Genomic DNA, 21,183 nt, shown 5'->3' with positions numbered 1-21,183 from the left:
GATGACACATTGCCAGTTACATTGTAACACACTATAAAATGCATCCAAACACTGTAATAGATATTCTGGACTCACCACGATGCACATTGTGACATTCTACATTACATGACAGTATGCAATTTAATGAAAACTTGATATGCTGTCGTACAGAGCACAACTCACTTCAATATATGTTATAACACATTAATTACACATGATGTCACATTGCAACATGCGGAACACTATAATCTGCATCAATGTGTACAGGTGTATATGTGACGCATTCATCTTTCCGCATATTCACTCCATTTTTATGCAAATATGACAGTGTGACTCATTAGTGAGCGCATGACTTTCTGCAGATGAATGCCCGTGTGTGCGCGTTTGTGTGTGTGTGTGAAGCACCTCACCGATCCTGAATGTCGCCGTGGGAATCGAGCTAATCTTGCTAATCTATTACAGCAACGCTCCATCTCACCTGTGTGTGCGTGTGCTTGCTTGTGTGTGTGTGTGTGCGTGTGTGCGTGTGCTTGCGTGCGTGCGTGTGTGTTTGTGTGCGTTTGGCTTAGAAGCCCTGCGGGGTGTGACCCTGGTGGAGTTGGTGAAGAAGGAAGGCAGCACGTTGGGCCTGACCATCTCAGGGGGGACCGACAAGGACGGCAAGCCGCGGGTTTCGAACCTGCGCCCCGGCGGCCTGGCCGCTCGGTACGTACGCCGGTTTGGGCCTCGCGACGGTTCATCGGCGTCGGCGTGACGGCTGTCGGGCTCGCAGGAGCGATCGGCTGAACGTGGGCGACTTCATCAAGTCGGTGAACGGCATCAACTTGACCAAACTGCGGCACGACGAAATCATCAGCCTGCTCAAGAACGTCGGGGAACGGGTCCTGCTGGAGGTCGAGTACGAGCTCCCGCCCACAGGTCAGCTCTCTTTGATTGGTGGTTTATTCCCCCCCCCCCCCCCGTCCGTCTCTTTGATGTATCACGCGCGCTTGTTTTCGATGTTTGTCTTGTTCGTGTCTTTCGTGCGTGCCTTCATTTAGCTTTTTTTTTTGTCTTTGATGTCTTTTTTTGTTTACATATTTGCTGTCTCATGCACGTATGTCACCCTTTTTGTGTCGTCACGTATCCTCGAATGTATTTTGTGTATGTCTTTGGCACGTCTTTTGTTCACAGGGATTGTCTTTGATGCTTATTTTTCCCGACGTTCGCGAACGTATTTGATTTCTTTTTTTTTTTTTTTTTTCGTGTCATTGCCGTCTGTCTCTTATTTTCCTGAGTGCATCAGATTTCTTTTTGGCAGCTGTCAGTCATGTATTTTATTATTTTTTTTTTTTTGCTTTTCCCACGTGGGGGTGATGTAATTTTTCACGTCTTTGATCTTTTCTCCCTTTGATGCGCGTTCATTAGCAAAAGCAACGCGTCGCACGCCACGACAGCCCGGTTGCAAATGATTCTGCCGCCACTCCTTTTGTTTAGTTGTTTTGATGAATGTGTTTTTCCTCGACTTGACTTTTTAAAACGTTCCCAGCGCCGGACAGCACGTCCGGAGTGATCTCCAAGACAATCGACATCTGTTTGCACAAAGAAGGGAGCAGCTTCGGCTTCGTGGTGAGAGGTAAACCGCCCGGCGACCTAAAATGACGCCGGCCGATCGCAGTTTTAGCACAGATTTCGCGCCTCTATAGAGCTCGTGCGCGTGACGTCACCGTTTTCACGTCGCCATATTGCAGGTCGAACAGAGCTGCTCGAAAGTGCGTATGGGACGTTGAACCGTAGCACAATAGTCACAATTCCCGAGACTTGTTTTGCTGTTGGTTGTCACAACAGACAAAACAGATATTCAGAGATCATTTTATGGAATACCAGCTGAAAAGACCAGAAAATATCGATGGATTTCGGCAATTAAACGTGATGGATGGTGCCCAAACAAAATACACACACGACTGTGTTGCCGTCACTTCACTTCAGGTCGGAATTATTCTTCTCAATCTCAAATTTCCAAAAAGTATTTATAATGCCAAGTTGTCTCATTTGAGAACAATGCGTGTTAAAAAAAAAAACTGTCTGTCGTAGAGGTTTGTGTGTGGGCGCAATCGCTTCCGTGTACGTTTCGTGGAGACGACTCCGTCCTATTTTTTTTTTCAATCATAGTTAATGAATGCGAGTTTGTGTAAAACGAGGGGTCATTTATTGAAATATTGGTATTTGTATGGGCGGCACAGTGGATCAGCTGGTAAAGCGTTGGGCTCACAGTTCTGAAGTTCCCGAGTTTGATCCCGGATCCACCTGTGTGGAGTTCACATGTTCTCCCCGTGCCTGCGTGGGTTTCTCCGGTTTCCTCCCACATTCCAAAAACATGCAACATTAATTGGGCACTCTAAATTGCCCCAAGGTGTGATTTTGAGTGCGGCTGTTTGTCTCAATGTGCCCTGTGATTGGTTGGCGACCAGTTCAGGGTGTTGCCAGCTGGGATAGGCTCCAGCACTCCACGTGACCCTCGTGAGGATCAGCGGTGAAGAAAACAGATGGATGGTATTTGTACTGAATATGAGCTGAAAAGTTCAATGGATTCCGGCAAAAAAGATTGCGCGTTTACGAGCCGTCAAAACTGTCACTATGTGGAATTTATTCCTGATTGGGAACGGATTCAGGAACAAAGTATTTGTACGCTTCCAGACTTTTATACGCTTTCAAACTCTCCCGTGTAAATCTCGCCAACTTACTCACCAGATCCTCGTGTAGATCCAGTTTTCCGGGACAAGCGGAAGCGGGTCAAAAGTCCACTTTCTTCATCGACTTTGGCACTAAATATGGATCCTCGATGCCAAGTGTCTCTCATTTTTCCACGTACCTTCGTTTCTTATCACCTTCTAAATGTTTAACGGTATGGGACAAAACTCTGGGCTTCGTGCTATAAGACGTATTTTGGTGCCGTCTCCAACCGACTTAGCATTGAAGAGTTCTTTGCTAGACCAGCACTTCCGGCCAGTGACACGACTTCGGTGACGTAGGCGCAACGAGCTCTGTTTGGACGCAATAGACTTTTTTTCCTGTTTTTGGTTTCCCAGGCGGCATCCACGAAGACTGGCACAAGTCCCGCCCCCTGGTGGTCACCTACGTGCGGCCCGGAGGCCCCGCGGACAGGTAGCAACCGCAAGGCCCCCGCGACACGCGAACGGTGTGCGCGCAAGCCGACCGTCGCGAAAATATACGCGAGCGTCTCCGGCATCTTGCGCCTCCTCGGCTTCGACGTGATGACACCGCAAACTATTTTTACTCTGTCGAGTCTTTGAAAGAAAAGCTGAAGTGGGACAGCGGCAACAGAAAAGTATGAAAAAAGGATTCTTTAATAAGTGTATCAGCGCTTGTTTTTTTTTTGTGTTTTTTTTCCTTCACGAGTACACGCACACGCGCGCACTTGCGCACAGACTTTTGTCTTTTTGTTTTTCACGTCTCTGATGTCAGAGTTTTGTGTCTGTCTTTCCATGTGTGTCTCTGTACCTTTTTCTTTGTGTTGTTGATGTACATCGACGTCACTGCTGGTATAGCGGTGCAGATGCCTGGCTTTGCTACGTGATACGTGGGATCGATTCCCACTTAGCGAGAGCGTCTATAGAGCTCGCGCACGTGCCGTCACCGTTTTCACGGCGCCATATTGCCGGCCAAACAGCTGCTCGACATTGTGGGCGACGTTGAACCGGAGCAGAATATTCGCAACACCCGAGATCATTCTATGGAATACCAGATGAAAAGACCAGAAAATATCAATGGATTTCAGCAAATAAAAAATGATGGATGGTGGCCCAACCAAAATACAGAGACGCCTGTGTAGGGATCGCTTCATTTCAGGTAGGAATTATTCCTGATCTCAAATTAAGAAGTATTAATCATGCCAAATTGACTCATTTGAGGAAAAAGCATATTTAAAAAATATATATCTGTCACAGAGAGGTTTAGAGGTGTGTGTGTGCATGTGGCCGCAATACGCTTCCGTGTACAGATGAGCCGACTCCCCGTCCTCTTTTTTTTCCCAGTCATAGTCAATGAATGCGAGTTTGTGTAAAACCGGGCGTCATTGATTTAAATATTGGTATTTGTATTGAATACTATCTGAAAAGATGGATGGATTCCGGCAAAGGTTAACGTGTGGCCGAACACGCTTCCGCGTTCTCGAGCCATCAAAACAGTCACTATGAGGGATTTATTCCTGATTGAGAACAGATCCAGCAACAAAGTATTTGTATGCGTCTAGACTTGTCTACGCTTTCAAACTGTTCCGTGTAAATCTCGACGACTTACTCACCAGATCCACGCGTAGATCCAGTTGTCCAAGACAAGCGGAAGCGGGTGAAAAGTCCACTTTCTTATCGGCGGAAACATCGACTTCGGCATTAAATATGGATCCTCTATGCCGAGTTAATATAATTTTTCCACATACCATAGTTTATTTTCACCTTCTAAATGTGTGACGGGATCGGACAAGACTCTGGCCGTCGTGCTACGAGACATATTTCCGTGTCGTCTCCAACCGACTTAGCATCGAGCAATGCTTAGCTTGACCGGCAAAATGGCGAGGTAAACAAAAGTCCCGTGATTTTTATGACGTAGGTGCACGAGCTCTCCAGAAATAATAACATTTCAGAGCATGAAAATGCAAACATTTGAGCAAAACGGGTCTCAAAAGCAAGATTTTTGTTCTCGTGTAAATGCTGAAAACAGCTGTGTGGGGAAACAGAGATCTTGTGTTAGCTCTTCACAGGATCAGGACTTGAGCAATGCTTTGCTAGACCGGCAATGTGGCGCGGTAAACAAAAGTCACGTGATTTTATAACGTAGGTGCACGAGCTCTATATGCGCCCTGCGACTGACTGGCGTGTAGTCTGCCTTTAGCCTCAAGTCAGCTGGGAATGGCTCTCGCGACCCCTGTGAGGATAAGCGGCATTGGAAACGGACGGAAGGATGTACATTGTTTACATCTTTGACGGCTCTATGATGTCATTCTTTTTTTTTATGTTTATGCTTGCTTGTCATGTCGTTGAGGCGCGTTTTTCAGTGGGTGTGTTTGATGTCGTTCTTTTTGCACGCTATCGCTCACATGCGTCTTTGATGTTGTTTTTTCCACGTCTTTGAAACATTCCGCGTGTCCGTTTGCTTCAGACATCTTTTAAGTTTTACCCGAGCGTTTTTGCTGCCAGTTTTTCATGTCTTTTTTTTGGCATCTTTGACATCTGCCTTTTATGCACGCGTTGTCCGTTTTTCACGTATCATTAATTACCTTTTCCAGCGCCTTTGATGCGATTCTGTTTTTAATGACGTTTACCTCGCGCGTGTCTTTGATGTACTCATTTTACATCATCTTTGATGTATATTTTCCGTGCGTGCATTTGATGGCTATTTGACTGTCTTTAATCTCCATTTTTCATCCGTGGAAGACCTTCTTTTCACGACGTCTTTCGTTTCATCTTTTACAAAGCTACATGACATTTGTGTTTCAAAAGAAAAAAATTTAAAACGATACAGCTGTTCACAAAACTAACATATACAATTTTTTTTTTTTTTTTGTAAACGTCAAAGAGAACGAAGTCCTTTCCAAACGCGGGGACGCTCAACAGAACAGTTTTCCACCTGGCCGACGTCGGTCAAGACGGACGCGGGCATCAAAGACGCGGCTTTGGCCACGGCCTCGGTATCTCCTCCTCGGAGTCCGCGGGGCCCCCGGGCTTCGGTTAAGCAAAGATAATTGCCTCCCAAAATGTGGGTCAGCCCGGAGGAAATGAGGCGTTCACGCTGCTTTCTATCCCATTTCTGTGCCAGTCGGAGGCAAGTTAATCCTCGCTTTCACACAGAGTCTTCTTGCATTGAGGAGAAAATGGCTTTAAAAAAAAAAATGCGGAGAGAGAGAACAAATCCAGTATTGCGACCGACAAGTCGAGTGGGAGCGGTCGCAATCTCCGGCTCCTGACTGCAGCCGAGGACGGCAATTGGGCAAAACGTCGTCGACGCACACGATTTTGGCAAAATGCAGCCCGCGAAGCCAGTTTGACCCTGCAACAGGAAATTTGGCAGGCGTGTCCATGGTGAGTCGACACACTGAAAAGTCTGACGAAGTCATCCGTGCCTGGAAAGACGCAAGAGTTCTGCAGTCTAAATTCTGGCGCGGCCAACTTCCCTCGGGAGTTCCTCCTGGATTTTTTTGGTTCTTTTTAAAAATTCAGCCCGTGAAGCCAGTTTGACTGTGCAACAGGAAATTTGGTAGGCGTGTCCATCGTGAGTCGACACACAAAAGTCTGACGAAGTCGTCTGTGCCTAGAAAGACGCAGGAGTTCTGCCATATTAATTCTGTAGCGGCCAATTTCCCTTGGGAGTTCTTCCTGGATTTTTTTGGTTTCTTATTCAAAATTCAGCCCTTGGAGCCAATTTGACTGCACATACCATGAGCAGACCCACAAAAAACGTCTCGAGAACATACCCGGTAAAATCCTCAAGTCCATTGTTTCGGTGTTGGACATTTCCAGCCGTCTTTCAAATGATTGTTTTAAAATTCTGCCTCTGAAGTCAGTTTGACTAAGCAAAATGAAATCTGGTAGGCGTGTCTATCAGGAGTAGACCCACCAAAAAGTCTGAATAGACACAGGAAGTCTGACATTTTCAATTTCAGGTAATATGATCCAGTTCTCTTCAATCCTCCTGGACTTTACTTTGACCTTTTAGGTTTGTTTTTGTTTGTTGCAATTCAGCCCCTGAAGGTATTTAACCATGCAAAAGTGAGATTGGGTGAAGGTGTCTGCCATGAGTAGACCCACCCCAAAAAAATATTCTCACAAAGCGATGCCCAAAGAAATACGAGTTACAGCCATTGGAGGGTTGTTACCTATTCCCTGGCGTCTTTCAAAAGGCAAAATTCCTCCGCTGAAGACAGTTTGACTTGGCAAAAGGAAGTTTGGCAGACAAGTATTTCTGGCATTTTGTCAGGCAAGGTCAGGTCTGGCAAGAGAACCTGTCATAACCAGAACTCTAGTGTGGACCCAAATGCACGACTCGGTAAGCCGGAAGGCAGTTAAAAGAAGGTCTTTATTCGTTCCAAGGTCGTAAGCCGGGAGGTCAGTCAGAGAGAGCAGCAGTATCAAGGACGTTAAGCTTACTGGGTTGGTCGGAGGACAGGCAGAGGTCGATACACCGGGATTCTGGGTCAGAAACAAGGGAGTGCTAGAACGAGGCATGGATGGCAACAATCTGGCAAAGCCAGACAGTCCGCTGGGTCCTATAAGTCTTGGGGTTCACTATCGCAGATGAGGCGCATGTGTGGACCTCATAATCAACGCAGGTGTGTAGGGGACCTGCACCACCAAGGCTGGGACCGGCAGGACCATGACAGAACCACTAACCATTTTCACAGTCCCCTTCTAGGATCCTTTCGAAGACAAACTTCGAGACATTTAGCCCCATCGCTAGCAAGTTTGAACTGGATTTGTGCGTGCGTGTGTTCGCAGGGAGGGTACGCTGCGCCCGGGCGATCGCCTCCTGACTGTGGACGGCGTGCCGCTGCACAACGCCAGCCACAGCGACGCCCTCGGCGTGTTGGCCCAGTGCGGGCAGGAAGCTCTGTTCCACATTGAGTACGACGTCACCATCATGGGTGCGCTTTACTCTCGCTGTTAGCTTTCTTGTCACCATCATACACGATTTCTGTCACATTCCACAAATGTTTGAGCAACCATTTTTTTTTGGTCAGTATGACCATATGACAATATATGACATTCACTGAATGATAGATTATTAAATATTGGATTTGTTCTTTTTTTTTTTGGGGACTCAATCAGACACAATGACCAATGCGTCAGGTCCCCTCCTGGTGGAGATGGCAAAACCTCCGGGGGCCACACTGGGGATCACGCTGACGTCAGCCAGCCATCGAAACAAACGGGTCATTGTCATCGAGCGGGTCAAGCCAGGAAGTGTGGTGGACAGGTACAGACCCCATTCTGACCCCCGCCCTACCCCCAAACAGAAAAAAATGCAGGTTAATAAGTTGATCTTACGGTCAGATGCGGAGCGTTGCACGCCGGCGACCACCTCCTGTCCATCGACGGGACGTCCACGGAGCACTGCAGCGTCCTGGAGGCCACGCAGCTGCTGGCCAGCACCACCGAACTGGTCAGGCTGGAGATGCTCCCCGCGCACCAGACCAGGATGACTGGGAGCAAACACCACGACACCGGTACGTAGGCTAGTCACAGTCCACGCAATCGCCTTAACCGTAGGATTCGAACTGGAAGAACAGGAAAATGCGCTCAGGTCACTTGTTACTGATGTTATTGTTCCACGCTAATACGACAAGAAGCGAGTTGATTGGTCGCTTGTCAGGAATGTCCGTTGGTCGGTCGATACGTTGGAAGCTTTTTGTATTGATGACTCATCAATAACTCATAGAAGGTCTGGTAGGTGGCACGGTAGATAGGCAGGGAGGTTGGTTCTGAATAAAATCGTTTGGCAGGTAAGTTGGATGCTTGCGGCTTGGAATGTGGGTAGCTAGCAAGGTAGGCAGTCATGTGGCCCAAAGTGACAACGGTACACGGTGAACATTAGAAAACATTTGTGTGTTTGTTCCGACGTGTGTTCCAGTGAAGGTCCAGAAGTCGGACCACCCTCACTCGTGGGACCCGTGCGTCAACTTCTGTCCGCCGCTGGCAAACTCCACTCACTGCAATGCCGACTCCACCCTGCACAAGTCCTGGACCGCCTCCAACAACAACGTGGTCAACAACAACAATCTTGACTACTGCAAGTGTGAGCGCGGACGCACACACGCACGCAGACGTTTTTCTGACGTTCGCGGCGTTTACTTCCGCGTACTGTACGTCCTCAGCTCTGGTGTCGGCCAGTTTCTCTCCGGGCTCCGGGAACGCGTCGGCCCCATGCTGCCAAGGTTCCGCCACGCTCCCAAGGTCCACGGTCCCCATGAGCCCCCGGAACTCTCTCCTCAAACGCAGACATCGAAAGAAAGACCACAAAAGCTCCCGTGAGCTTCACCCTGCTCTCTGCACTCATTTTTATGTTTCTGTTGAAACAGTCCGCGGTTGTATCCATAACCGTGTGAGAGGAGAGGTTTCTGGTTTCAATGATAGTTAGGGCTAAAACTGATGAACTGTTGGTGGGTTAGGATTGGAATGTTTAGGACGAGGGTTAGGGTTAGGGAATTAGCATTTATGGTTAAGGGTTGGGGTTGTGGTTGAGGTTTGGGCAAGGATCGACCGTAACACTTTACAACAGTTTTTGGGCTATTGTCATTGCTTAGGGTTAGGGTTGATGTTAGGATTAGGGTTGTGTTTGTGGATTGGTATGGGTAACAGTTAGATCCCCTTTCATATCCAAATAATTTTTTATGACAGTTTTATGGAGGTCTAAACGAGTGTATCCCATGCTTGAAATCTGACATTTATGCGGTTTGTCGATTGAACGTAAAGCTTCTGAAAAGATCAGATGAAATTTCGTTGTGTTCGAGATTGAGGTTTAGTTCGGAAGGTAGGGTTTTAGGGTTAGGAAAAACATAGATTAAGTTAAGGAAACGATTACGGTTTGGATTAGGATGGGAGAAGGGGGTTAAGATTAAGTTTGGAAGAGGGGATAGTAGGGTGGGGCAGTTAGTTTGTAATAGGGTTAGGGTTGGGGTTGGGGTTTGGATATGGTTATAGTGAGCAGAATTTGCTCTTTTTATGGTTTTTAGGGGCGTTAGTCTAAACTTAGGTGAGGTTAGAACATAAACTGGCGAATTTTGAAAAGTTTTTTTCTTGGTGTTAGTTAGATGCGACTTCAAGTACTGTAATGTCATGATGTGGATCAACTAGTCTGCAATTACTTTTATTAATAAGTCTGCCAAAGACACCAATGGTTGTCACGTCAATTTACTGCATGTGTGTTTGTGTGTGTGTTCAGTTTCGCTTGCGTCCAGTTCAGTGGGTCCGGGCGGTCAGGTGGTCCACGTGGAGACCGGCGAGGTCGTCTTGACGGGCGACCCCCTCAACGGCTTTGGCGTCCAGCTGCAAGGAGGAATCTTTGCCACCGAAACCCTTTCGGCGCCGCCGCTCGTGCGATTCATCGAACCCGACAGCTCGGCCGAGAGGTGAGCCCTGGGCGGGGACCGGCAACTTCGGGACTCCGTTGAGGACTTTGGTTTTGATTGCTGTGGGGGAGTGAGTGAAGTCATCAGTCAGTTAGGAGAAATTTTAAGCACCGGAAGTTCCGTTTGGTTCGCTCTTTGTTGTTGAGTCGGTCGATTGGGGATTTTTTTCCAGTCCGTCAGTTAGCGTCTCCCCCGCGCAGGTGCGGACTCCTGCAGGTGGGCGACCGGCTGCTGTCCATCAACGGCATCGCTACCGAGGACGGCACCCTGGAGGAGGCCAACCAGCTGCTGCGTGACGCCGCGCTCGCCAACAAAGTCCTCCTGGAGATCGAGTTCGACGTGGCAGGTGCCGACCTGCGAGCGGCGTGCGGCCGGGACGGCAGGCGGAGCTCAACTACGTCCGGTTTTTGCGTTTTGTTTCCTCACAGAGTCCGTGGTGCCCAGTAGCGGAACTTTCCATGTCAAACTACCCAAGAAAAGAGGTGTGGAGCTAGGACTCACCATTAGCGGTAAGCGCTTTTGCACGATTGACTCAGTGTGAAAAGTTCTGTCTGTTTCTCATTTTCCCTCATAAACTATAATTCCTACAAGAAATTGATGTAATAAGATACAGGAGCCAGAATCTCAAGCTGCTCAGTCGGGATCCACATGAACTGATTTCACCTGCCAGGCGCAAGACGAAGTGTACACTACTGTGGCGCCCTCTCGTGGCCAAATGCAAAAACTGCTTGTGGAGTGACGGTCAGTCGGCGGTTTGCTTGATTAATCACGTGCTTTGGGTTCTTCACCTGCAGCCAATAAGAAGGAGGGAGAGCCTCTGATCATCTCGGACATCAAGAAGGGCAGCATGGCCCACAGGTGAGCGACCAATCACAACGGGACCACTCAAGTAGTTAGCATTAGCATAATTAGCAAGATTTCAACCAGCAGTGACGTTTGTTTGCCAGTACAAAAAAATCTGAATCTTATGAGAGTAAAATTGAATTTTTACAACCTGCCCGTAAAATGACTTGCGTTAAAGTGTTATGTTTTTCATTTTTTCAAGAAAAATGAAAGAAAAGCAAATTTGTATACTTATGAAGAAATAATACAATACTTGAAAACTAAAAGTTGTTAAAAAAAAAAAAGTACGTCTGTCAAACTTTCCAAGATGATAATAATTTGAAAATAATTGTTAAATGGTTTAAAAGTGGAAAAATTGCCCATTTTTAAAGGACACAACATAATAATAAATGTTTATTTTTATGTGTGGAAAAAGTCATAATTTTTTTTCGAATAATAATAAAATAATAAATAATGATTTTTAAAAAAGCTGTAAACTTAACGAGAACAGAGATGCATTATGCCAGTTACGTTAAATTGTAATTTCATGATATTAAAAAAGGGAGAAAAAGAATCATTTTCAAAAAAATAGAACTCAATTCCTGAAATAATATTCTTTTTATCCTCAGAAATTAATCAATTCTGCCTGGACGATGGGTGAATGTCATAATGTGTCACAATTGTGGTTTTTCCTGGTGTCGTCCGTCCCTGCAGGACGGGAACTCTGGAGCCGGGCGACAAACTCCTGTCCATCGACAACGTGCGTCTGGATTCTTGCTCGCGGGAGGAGGCCGAGCAAATCCTGCAGCAGTGCGAGGAGCTGGTCAAGCTCAAGATCCGCAAGGACGAGGACAACTCGGGTGAGGGAGGCCTCGTCGCAAATGCAAGCAAAAACGAAAACCCGCTGACTGACTGGCGACCAGTTCAGGGTGTTAGTCCACCTTTTGCCCAATGTTAGCTGGGATAAGCGCTGGCCCTTGTGAGGATAAGCGACTTGGACAATGGACATGGAACCTGGAATCGTGCCGCACGGAGAGACTGGCAGGATTCTGCGGGGTAGACGACCACACGGAGGCGCTGTTGACAAGAACTCAGCTTCCAAGTTGGCTTTTTATTCCACCCATCCATCCATTTTCTGAGCCGCTTATCCTCACAAGGTTCCAGATGTGCTGGAGCCTATCCCGTCTATCTTGTTTGGATATTCACAATTTATTTAATAAGCAACAGCTGACATAAACACGCGCGGAGTAAGAATCCGGTGCCGAATGATGATGGTTGCCACGGAAACGGGTCGCCGCCTCAATTGTTTACGCGACAGCACACCCGCGTGTTCGCAGACGAGCAGGAGACGTCCGGCAGCATCATCTACACGGTGGAGCTGAAGCGCTACGGCGGCCCGCTGGGCATCACCATCTCGGGCACGGAGGAGCCCTTCGACCCCATCACCATCTCCGGGCTCACCAAGCGGGGCCTGGCCGAGAGGTACGACGCGTGTGCACCTTCGAGCGGGAACAACATATTTGCAATTTGGGTGTATTTTGGGTCACTTTTGGCATAGTCACGACATTTTCGCCACGTTTTGTGTCGTTTTATTGTCGTCTGAGTCTGTGAGGGAGTAAAACGGGCCGGGGTCACCAACCCGGTGCCCGCGAGGACCACATAAGGCGCCCGCGAGCTGTGCTCTAAAAATACCTTTGCCCACAAATTGTTACTATTATTTGTGCTTTAAATTCGGAATCTGAATTGCTTACGTGAATTACAATTTTAAAGTACCTGTAATGTCATTTACTACAATCAATTAAAACAAAAATGTTTTTGTTTATGTACGTGTAACGAAGTGAGTCTGAAATTTGCCGCAAAAACAGGTCACGTAGCCCTTCATACGATCGGTGCTCACGAAGTAGCCTTCAGCCTCAAAAAGTTTGCTGAGCCCTGAACTGTGAGTGGGGGGGGGGGGTGTTTGTCTAAAAAAAGGGGGCGGGGCATCCCGCTTTGCCAAGTCGGGGCACCGTCCCACACGCCGTGTTTCAGAAGGAGATGACGTTCACTTGTTTCTTTTGTTTTCTTATTATCGGCCGTTGTTTGACCCCGGGCAGATCGCGTGACAAAAACAATGTTCCGCTGCCAATTAAACATCGGAGCTCGGAAGTTGCCCCCAAACAAGCGCGTGAGATGTCGACATAAACGAGACACGACCGGGGCTCGACGTTAACATTTTTTTTTGCTCGGCCGGCGGTTTCCCAGAGTTACTTGCCGCTCAGCAATTTCACGAGCCGCCGTTGGGTAGAAGAGGTGAGGTGCTGACAGAAACGTATCACAATGAAATGACATTTCTCCAGTGGGGGGAGCGCACCGGTTGGGTCGAGGTTGCTCACTCAAACTTTTCCAAAGCACCAAAGTGGCCTTGCGGGGGGGGGGAATTTGCAGAAATTCTCCGCCATTTTGGCCGCTTTAGCTGTGTGTGTGTGTTGGGTTCGTCCGTGTGCAGGACGGGTGCGATCCACGTGGGCGACCGCATCCTGGCCATCAACAGCGTCAGCCTGAAGGGGAAACCCCTGAGCGAGGCCATTCACCTCCTGCAGATGGCCGGCGAGACCGTCACGCTCAAGATCAAGAAGATGCTCGACGGTAAGCCCCAAGGTGGCGGTGAGGATGATGATCGAAATGGTGAGGAATCCAACCAAAATGGCCGACTTCCTCCACCACGCGTCTGACCAATTTGCTGTTGCGTGGTGAAATTGGCATTCAGGGATGATTTTTTCTTTTTTTTTTAGTCTTGTCGGGAACTACAAAAATGCATACATACTCTTGCATCAATGGAAGTCGGTGGCAATCGGATCGAATCCCAAGGGCGAATTGATCTGAAGGATCCCCGAAACGGTGGATCAGCTGGTGAAGCGTCGGCCTCACAGTTCTGAGGACCCGGGTTCCGTCCCGGCCCTGACTCTATGGACTTTGCATGCGACCAGTTCAGAGTGTACAGCTGGGATAGGCTCCAGCGCTCCCCCCGGCCCTCGTGAGGATAAGCAGCAAAGAAACGGATGAATGGATCCCTGAAAATGGACGACAGGATCTCAAAATGTCTGTTTTCGGTCCAAAATTGCACATTTCCTTTGCCTGCTCCGGCATGGCTTCCCGAGGGTTTTTGCGGGGTCTATTCCAAATAAACACATCTTCTCCAAACTCGTGTTGCCAAGTCAATCTGAATTGGGCTGAATTTTGAAATATTGTCTTTGAAGGACTTCGGTTTGCAGAGATGACCGCCACAAAATGGCCACTCAGAGCCAAAATGGCGGAGTTATGCATCTCCTTTGCCGTGGTCAACATGACTCTAACATGGCTGCTCCAAAGCAAAATGACCAACTTCCTGTGTTATCCTTTCAGAGTTGGCTTCTTGAGACTTTTTGTGGGTCCACTTGAGGTACCCAAATCTCATTTTGCTGAGTCCAACTGTCTTCCCGTGCCAACTTATCTCCGTTTTTTTATTTTTATTTTTTTTTTAATTATGAGGCCAACATGTCCTTAAAAAAATAGCCACAATCAGCTAAAATTGCTGCCTTCCTTCCTGTTTCTTTTCATCCGTGACCTCTGGAGCCTTTTTGGGCTTTGGGGGGGGGGGGGGCCTTCTGGTGATAAGCAAGTCTAGCGAATCAAATTTTTGAATTGGCCCCATCGGCATAAAAAAAAAAATGGCATCTTTGCACTTGGCCAACGTGTCCCTGAAAGGTCCCATTCCAAGCAAAAATGCCGACTTCCTGTTTCTTTTCAAGCATGACCCCCCCCCCCCACACACACACACACACACAGACACACAATTCAGACTTTTTCAAAACAAACTTGAGTTTTTACCAAAGTGCCTTCCCGGCTAAATTTCCACGTTGCCGTCTGAACGAGTCTCTTTTGTGGTCGGGAAGCCGCAGACGAGCCCAAAGCCAGCGAGGCGGACGACGCCACCGAGAACGAGCTCAGCGACCCCGACGACGACGACGACGACGACGACTTGACCGACCTGACGGACGGACGGCAGACCGGCAAACTGTCGGAACTTTACGTCCCCAGCGTGGACTCCGCCTTGGACTCGTGGGACGGGTCCGGGCTGGACGCCGGATACTGCAGCCAGGGTATGGTTTTTATTTTGTTTTGTTTTTGTCAGGGGGACGGGGGAGTTTGAAGACTGAAAAAGTATATTTACATCAAACCTCACAGTTCTGAGGTCCAGGGTTCAAATCCCCCCATGTGGAGTTTGTATGTTCTCCCCATGCCTACGTGGGTTTTCTCTGGGCACTCTGGTTTCCTCCCACATCCCCAAAACATGCAACATTGATTAAACTTTCTAAATTGCCCATAGGTGTGATTACTGTTGTCTGTCTCTATATGCCCTGCGATTGGCTGGCGACCAGTTCAGGGTGTGGGCCGCCTCCTTTGCGACGACAGCTGGGATTGGTTGCATCTCTTTTCCCTTGTGAGGATTAGCGTTACGGAAGATGAATGAATGAATTTCCATGAATCTTGTACCGCGTAGGCACGTACAGCCAACAGGCCTCCACTGGCATCGCACTCCATCCTCACGAGTGGCGCAGCGCCAAGCAGCAGCAGCAGCAACAACGCACAGATACGCCCCCTCCTGGCTGCCGGAAGAACTACCCCTTCAGCGACGGCGGCTTCAGCGAGGACGAGTGGGAAAAACCATCGAGGTAAGACAACAAGGCAATAAAACCTCCTTGTTTTAAAAGCGTATCGACTTGAAAATTTTGGTCCCGTCAGTTTCCTCGGACAACCGTCGGACGGAATTCTGGTGGACTCGGACGACAGTTTCTGGTGTCAGGCCCTGGAGGACCTGGAGACCTGCGGCCAATCGGAACTCCTCAGAGAAATCGAGGTTAGTTAGCGTTTAGCGCAAAAAAAAAAACTTTCAACTTTCCCGTAAAGTGACAAGTGAGAGAAACTGTTCAACAAGTCAGCTAGCTTAATGCTAGCAACCAAAATGCCAAAAATCTAAAGGTAGGCTCGTGGAAATTGGCCTCGATGTAACGGCGCAGTAAGCGGAACCCTTCAAAGCGAACACGGCGTACATAAATACCGAATTGCTCATGTAGTTGGTCTCCCGCAGGCGTCCATCATGACCGGCACGGCCATCACTTTGGGCGTAGAAGACGTCAACAAGCCCGCGACGGATCCCGTCCTGAGCCACGGCCGGAAGAGCCCCCTGCGCCGTAACGCCCTCCTCCGCCAGGGGGCGCCCCTGCACGACCACCAAGGTCAGCGCCGCTCGGAAAAATTTGGACTTCACGGGGGAAAAGTTCGACTCGTTCGGTGGAAAACTCAGAACTTTACACACAAAAAGATCTCCTTTAATCGCAGAAGAGTGTTTCGCTGTTTTTCCTGTCAGTCTTTGTTGCTGGATGACACGAACAAAGATATCGTTAGCAAATTATCAATCATTTTTTTTATATTCTTTATCAAGGGATGTTTTGGACTTGTATTTTACGCTCCCCGCCTCCTTGCAGACGCCCGGCTGCAGGTCCAGTTCCACGCCGACGAGCTGCTCCACTCGGGCCCGCACTTGTTCCAGGACAGCCTGTCCCCGCCCGCGCACCCGGAACCCAAGTCCAAGGCCTCCTTGAGGGTGTCGGAGAGGACCTGGGAGTCCCGCCGCATCAAGGAGGAGATGCAAGGGCTCCTGTCGCCGACGCCGCTGGAGCTCCACAAAGTCAGTCAGAACCTCAGACCACAAACCTCGAATGCTAGGCTAACAGACAAAAAACCGCAAAGGTTGATTGTTGTGGTCGGCACGGGGATGAAATCCACATCAGGGCCACGTTCTTGCTCCCTTCAGTTTTTGCGCCGTTTCTGGGTTTCATGGCGATTGTTGCAGTTGGAAGTAGCTTAAGAACAAAAATCCACGTGTGGCTATATTTAACGTGGGTCCAGCGTCGGTCGGGGTGAGCCTTTTAAGGGCGACGGGATAGAGAAGTGGCCTCGGCCAGGAATTTCTGCAAGATTGAAGGGAAAGTCGCTCAAGGCTGAATGTAGCCCACGTTCCTCGGGGTGAGAACTTTAACAGTACCAAGCGTAGCACTACGTAAACGTGAGGAAGCGTCCAGATCGCACGTATTTTCTGTTCCCGCGGTCTGTCGATCGTTACAGTCGGAAACATCTTTGGAGCGGGAATTCGTACCGGGACGAATGTCATTTCTGTCCTAGATTTTGAGAGGTGAACCTTCAAACGGTGCCTCTCGCATTCTTCTTCGACATTTGGGAAGTCTCCGAGCCGGGATTTCGACTGTTCCCAGTCCTTCAAGTAGATTTGAAGCGTCATTCGTCAGTTCCCTCTCCGACCTATCCGAGCGACTCCTCCGGTCGAACAGAATCTTCGGTTGCAGGTTCTCGAGCAGAAATCTGCTGCTGGACTCCAAAAACTATCATGAATTTTTGGGGTGATTTCTTTGGCTTTGGGGGGTCGGAGGTCAGCGAAGAACCCAAACCCGCCACTGTTGTCCCGGTCCTCGAGGTCCATTCTCCTTTTCACGTCTCGCAGGTAACGGTGATAAAAGATCCCGAAAGCGACGACTTCGGTTTCAGCGTGTCCGACGGCTTCCTGGAAAAGGGCGTTTACGTCAACATGGTCCGACCCGACGGACCGGCCGACCGATCGGGCCTCCGTCCCTACGACAGGATCCTTCAGGTAGCGATCGACGCCGCGAGCCGAAACCTTCGCCGTCGACCGACGGCGGTGCGCTCGAGACACGTGACTGGACTCGAGGCGTCCGTTTTAGGACTCGGGACCCATGAAAGACTCCGCCTCGGGTCTCTGTTCCAGGTGAACCACGTCAGGACCCGGGACTTCGACTGCTGCCTCGCCGTGCCGCTCATCACGGAGGCGGGCGACCGGCTGGAACTGGTCATCAGCCGCAACCCGCTTGACGGCGCCGAGGACAACAACAACAGTCTGGACCGCCCTCCCCTGGACCTGTAGACCGGATGCACCAGAGAGTCAAGTTAGTTTGTCGCTTCATTGAGCCTCCAATGTGAAAAAAAATGAAAACCAGACGTAAAGTTTATTGAATCGTTAACCAACGTTCTGCTTTTTTGCTGCATCATTTTATCAACTACATAAATATATTCCCATTGTCCTCTCTTTTGTTTTTCTCTCCCATTTTTTTTTTTTTTTTTTTTGCAGTTTGACGCCTTTCCAGCTGACTAACTCCAAGTTGCACCTCCTGGTTCTTTCCTTTCCCCAGGAAACCGAACGGCGCTCAAACCTGCGGCCGGCGTCCTCGCAGCGTTTGCTGACGTCCGCTCGGCTGCTGAACCCGCACAAAGCACGCCGATATGTCGGAGGGCCCGGAAGAACTTTGTCACGCCCAATGCGGCAAAAGAAGAGCCCACACCTTGATTTTTTTTTTTTTATTTATTTTTTTGTGTGTGTGTGGTTTTAACCACCTTAGAGAGACTGCGTGGAAAAAGGTACGAGGAACAAAAATATTTGTCAAAATCACCCCCCCCCCCCGTCTGCCCCCCATCACATTTGACGTCCTGTACCTGTCCCAATACTTTTGTCCAAATTCCCACCGACTCCCTTTCGGCGCGCCAATATTTTGTCGTCTTCTGTCCCAAAACATATGCTCGCGTGCCCTCCGTGGGCGTCCCAATACTTTTTTTTTTTTTTTTAATTTCGCCCCTAAATTCAAGTGTGGCGGTTTCCATGGCAACAATTGAATTTCCTCCCCTCCTCTGAGTAAGTGCTTCCTGCCTTTCCAGGCTTTGCTTGACTGTGTGGAAACTTCCGGAATCGCGCAGTCGCCCTCAACCCCCCCCCCCCATATTATTTTTGGTCCCCCCCCTGCATTCCATCCCATCCCCTCAGCTTTCCATCAACGTCACCTACTGCTGTTTTCTTCCGGAACGTCGCCCTCTCGGAGGCAATTATATGTGGATTAGCGGCGCTAAGAGGGGCCGACACGCCCGTCACATGAGCTCGCCCGTCCGATAACACCCCCCCCCCCTCACCTCCCTCCCACCCTCCTTCTTGAAGAGCCCCCCCCCCCCCCTCCCGGGGGCCCCCGACAACCGCAAACACCTCAAAGCCAAGCGGAACATTCGCAGCTTGCGCCCGGTCCGTGTTTCACGTCTGGAGGGGAAATATAGGCGACCCACCCCCCCACCCCACACCTTCAAAAAAATCAAAACAATAACAAAACACACCAATCAAGATTCATCTTTCAAAAAGTTTTGAAGTCGCACATTTCATTCGACAAATAACAATCAGCGCGCGTGTACGCTGGACTTTGTTTGTTTACATTGTGAGCGGCGACAAACAAACAACGCACGTGTGTGTGTGCGTGTGCATGTGGTTGTGTGTAAAGAAAAAAAATATGAAGCACAATACAATATAGTGTAAATATTGTCATGACTTTTTTATATGAAGACATTTTGTAAGAGAAAAGCCTTCTTGTGCTGGTTTTTGTGCGTTTGCGTTCCGTCTCGGCGTTGAAGCTCATTTGAAGCCCAGTTCTTAAAAATGAAATATGTAAGGAAGAAAGATGTTTCCTGTAAAATCTTTTCATCTGACTTGTCGTCTTTACGTTGTTTTCAAATGAAATGCAAATGTCTTCCCATGATTTTTTTTTTTTTTATTTCATACGCGCTATTTTTATGTCGTGCATTTATGGTGAACTTTGGTAGGCGAAAAATACCTCATTGACTGTGATGAAGAGCACACTTGTTTTTTTTATTTTATTATTATTATTTTTTTAATCGCTCTGGTGCCTTGAGATACAAGTGGAAGTCGTCGCCGTGCTTGTAACGTAAAACAATCACAAATCATCGTTCCCCTTTGAAAAAAAATTTAAAAAATAGAGATGCCAATCATCCGTTTCAGCCGCCCAGAAAAAAAGAAAATGACAAAAACTTGAGTATACTTTTCACATAGAGTAATAAAAACTGTTTCTTGTTTTTGGCATGCGTGCCTTGGCCACCTCGAGGGGGGGCGGGGGGGGGGCAGTAGAAAATAGTCTTACCAATTTACTGTACTGGAGATTTCACTCCTCTGTGGGCTTCTCAGCACGGAAGGATTTGTAATCGTTCTTGGCAGAGGATAAAGAATATGTGCATTATTATTTAAGTGTTGCTGCACCGTTGGTGTTCATATATATTTATAGACACACCGTAATTCCCGGCCTCCAGTGCGCTCCTGGTTACAAGCCTCACCGAGTACATTTGTAAAGGAAATACCATTTGGTACATACATACGCCGCAGCTGTGTAAAAGCCGCAAGTGCCCACATTGAAACCTGACATATTGACAAAGAAAGAGGGTACACATAAAAGAGTTTAACGTTAGTGCTAATGCTAACAGGGCAGATTAAAATAAATTTAGCAGTAAATACCACAGAGACACGCCACTAACACAGCAGCAACACGCTAGCACAGCGGTAACGCTAGAACTGCGCTAACAGGGCCGGTAAAAGTCACTTCCTCGGAACATATATTCCACCGCTCTCACTCTGACCTTTTCCGCTCGATTGCCCCCTTGCAGCCGTTAAAAAAAATGCGAAAAAAGTCGCGGCTTGTAGGCCGGAAATTACGGTATGGAGCTAAATGGTAGCAACGCCGACACCTAGCTGCTACCATTTAGCCTGAGCCTTTGTTAGCATTATGCTAGTGGAGGATATACAGTGGATTTGGTAAATTCATAACTGCTTTTGGTTGACGCTTAGCTTGGCGGTAAACTTGAAAAGGGGCGTGGCAATAAACGGGTTCGAGACTTTTTTTTTGGAAGAACCGCTCACCGAGCGCCAAATTCAAGTGAGCCGAGTCACCTCCCCACCAAAAGGTCGCGCGTGGGGTCACGTTGGGGTCACTCGCATCTCAAGGCGCCGCTCCGAGAAATTTCGTCCCGAGGACGAGTCGCGCGACGATGGGTCGTGATGCAAGCAAATTGGTTTTCCCGCCCATCTTCGACATTTGCAAGACTCCGATCACCACCGAAACCTCCGCCGGGCAGGACGCACGCATGTCCAAATATGGTCACCTCGCTATTTTGCACAAATCGCAACCGTCGGTCCGTTGTTTTTGAAAATGTTGAAAAAAAATTGTGGAGGCGTGCGACGTTTTGGCGCCTCAAGGTTGAAACTTTGGAGCTTAAAGTGATAAAATTGTCAAAATGATGCAATGTTTTTTTTTTTTTTATCACTGGGGATAAAAGGACTTCAATCCCTTAAAGAAAATGACAAATATTCTGAATAAATTGTTATTTTTGTG

General features: G+C 48.4%; 1 protein-coding gene across 1 annotated transcript in view; it reads left to right on the top strand.

Annotated features, from left to right (window-relative positions):
- Positions 1–18,726, top strand: part of grip2b (glutamate receptor interacting protein 2b) — a 50,282-nt gene extending 31,556 nt beyond the window's left edge. The window contains exons 3-26 of the mRNA XM_061833496.1: positions 549–684; positions 752–897; positions 1,508–1,594; positions 3,048–3,123; positions 7,470–7,615; positions 7,800–7,947; positions 8,025–8,197; positions 8,602–8,766; positions 8,846–8,998; positions 9,913–10,099; positions 10,300–10,445; positions 10,528–10,608; positions 10,894–10,957; positions 11,636–11,781; positions 12,259–12,403; positions 13,410–13,549; positions 14,836–15,042; positions 15,444–15,615; positions 15,686–15,800; positions 16,032–16,179; positions 16,429–16,631; positions 17,460–17,606; positions 17,742–17,919; positions 18,102–18,726. Coding sequence (XP_061689480.1) covers positions 549–684; positions 752–897; positions 1,508–1,594; positions 3,048–3,123; positions 7,470–7,615; positions 7,800–7,947; positions 8,025–8,197; positions 8,602–8,766; positions 8,846–8,998; positions 9,913–10,099; positions 10,300–10,445; positions 10,528–10,608; positions 10,894–10,957; positions 11,636–11,781; positions 12,259–12,403; positions 13,410–13,549; positions 14,836–15,042; positions 15,444–15,615; positions 15,686–15,800; positions 16,032–16,179; positions 16,429–16,631; positions 17,460–17,606; positions 17,742–17,897 — 3,287 coding nt within the window. The 3' untranslated portion in view covers positions 17,898–17,919; positions 18,102–18,726. The remainder of the gene's footprint in view (positions 1–548; positions 685–751; positions 898–1,507; positions 1,595–3,047; positions 3,124–7,469; positions 7,616–7,799; positions 7,948–8,024; positions 8,198–8,601; positions 8,767–8,845; positions 8,999–9,912; positions 10,100–10,299; positions 10,446–10,527; positions 10,609–10,893; positions 10,958–11,635; positions 11,782–12,258; positions 12,404–13,409; positions 13,550–14,835; positions 15,043–15,443; positions 15,616–15,685; positions 15,801–16,031; positions 16,180–16,428; positions 16,632–17,459; positions 17,607–17,741; positions 17,920–18,101) is intronic.
- Positions 18,727–21,183: the final 2,457 nt, after the last annotated feature.

Source organism: Syngnathoides biaculeatus, chromosome 10 (genome assembly GCF_019802595.1).
Source record: "Syngnathoides biaculeatus isolate LvHL_M chromosome 10, ASM1980259v1, whole genome shotgun sequence".
Taxonomy (NCBI): Eukaryota; Metazoa; Chordata; class Actinopteri; order Syngnathiformes; family Syngnathidae; genus Syngnathoides; species Syngnathoides biaculeatus.
The sequence above is the reverse complement of the archived record's forward strand: the minus strand, read 5'-3'. Positions and strand labels throughout refer to the sequence as shown.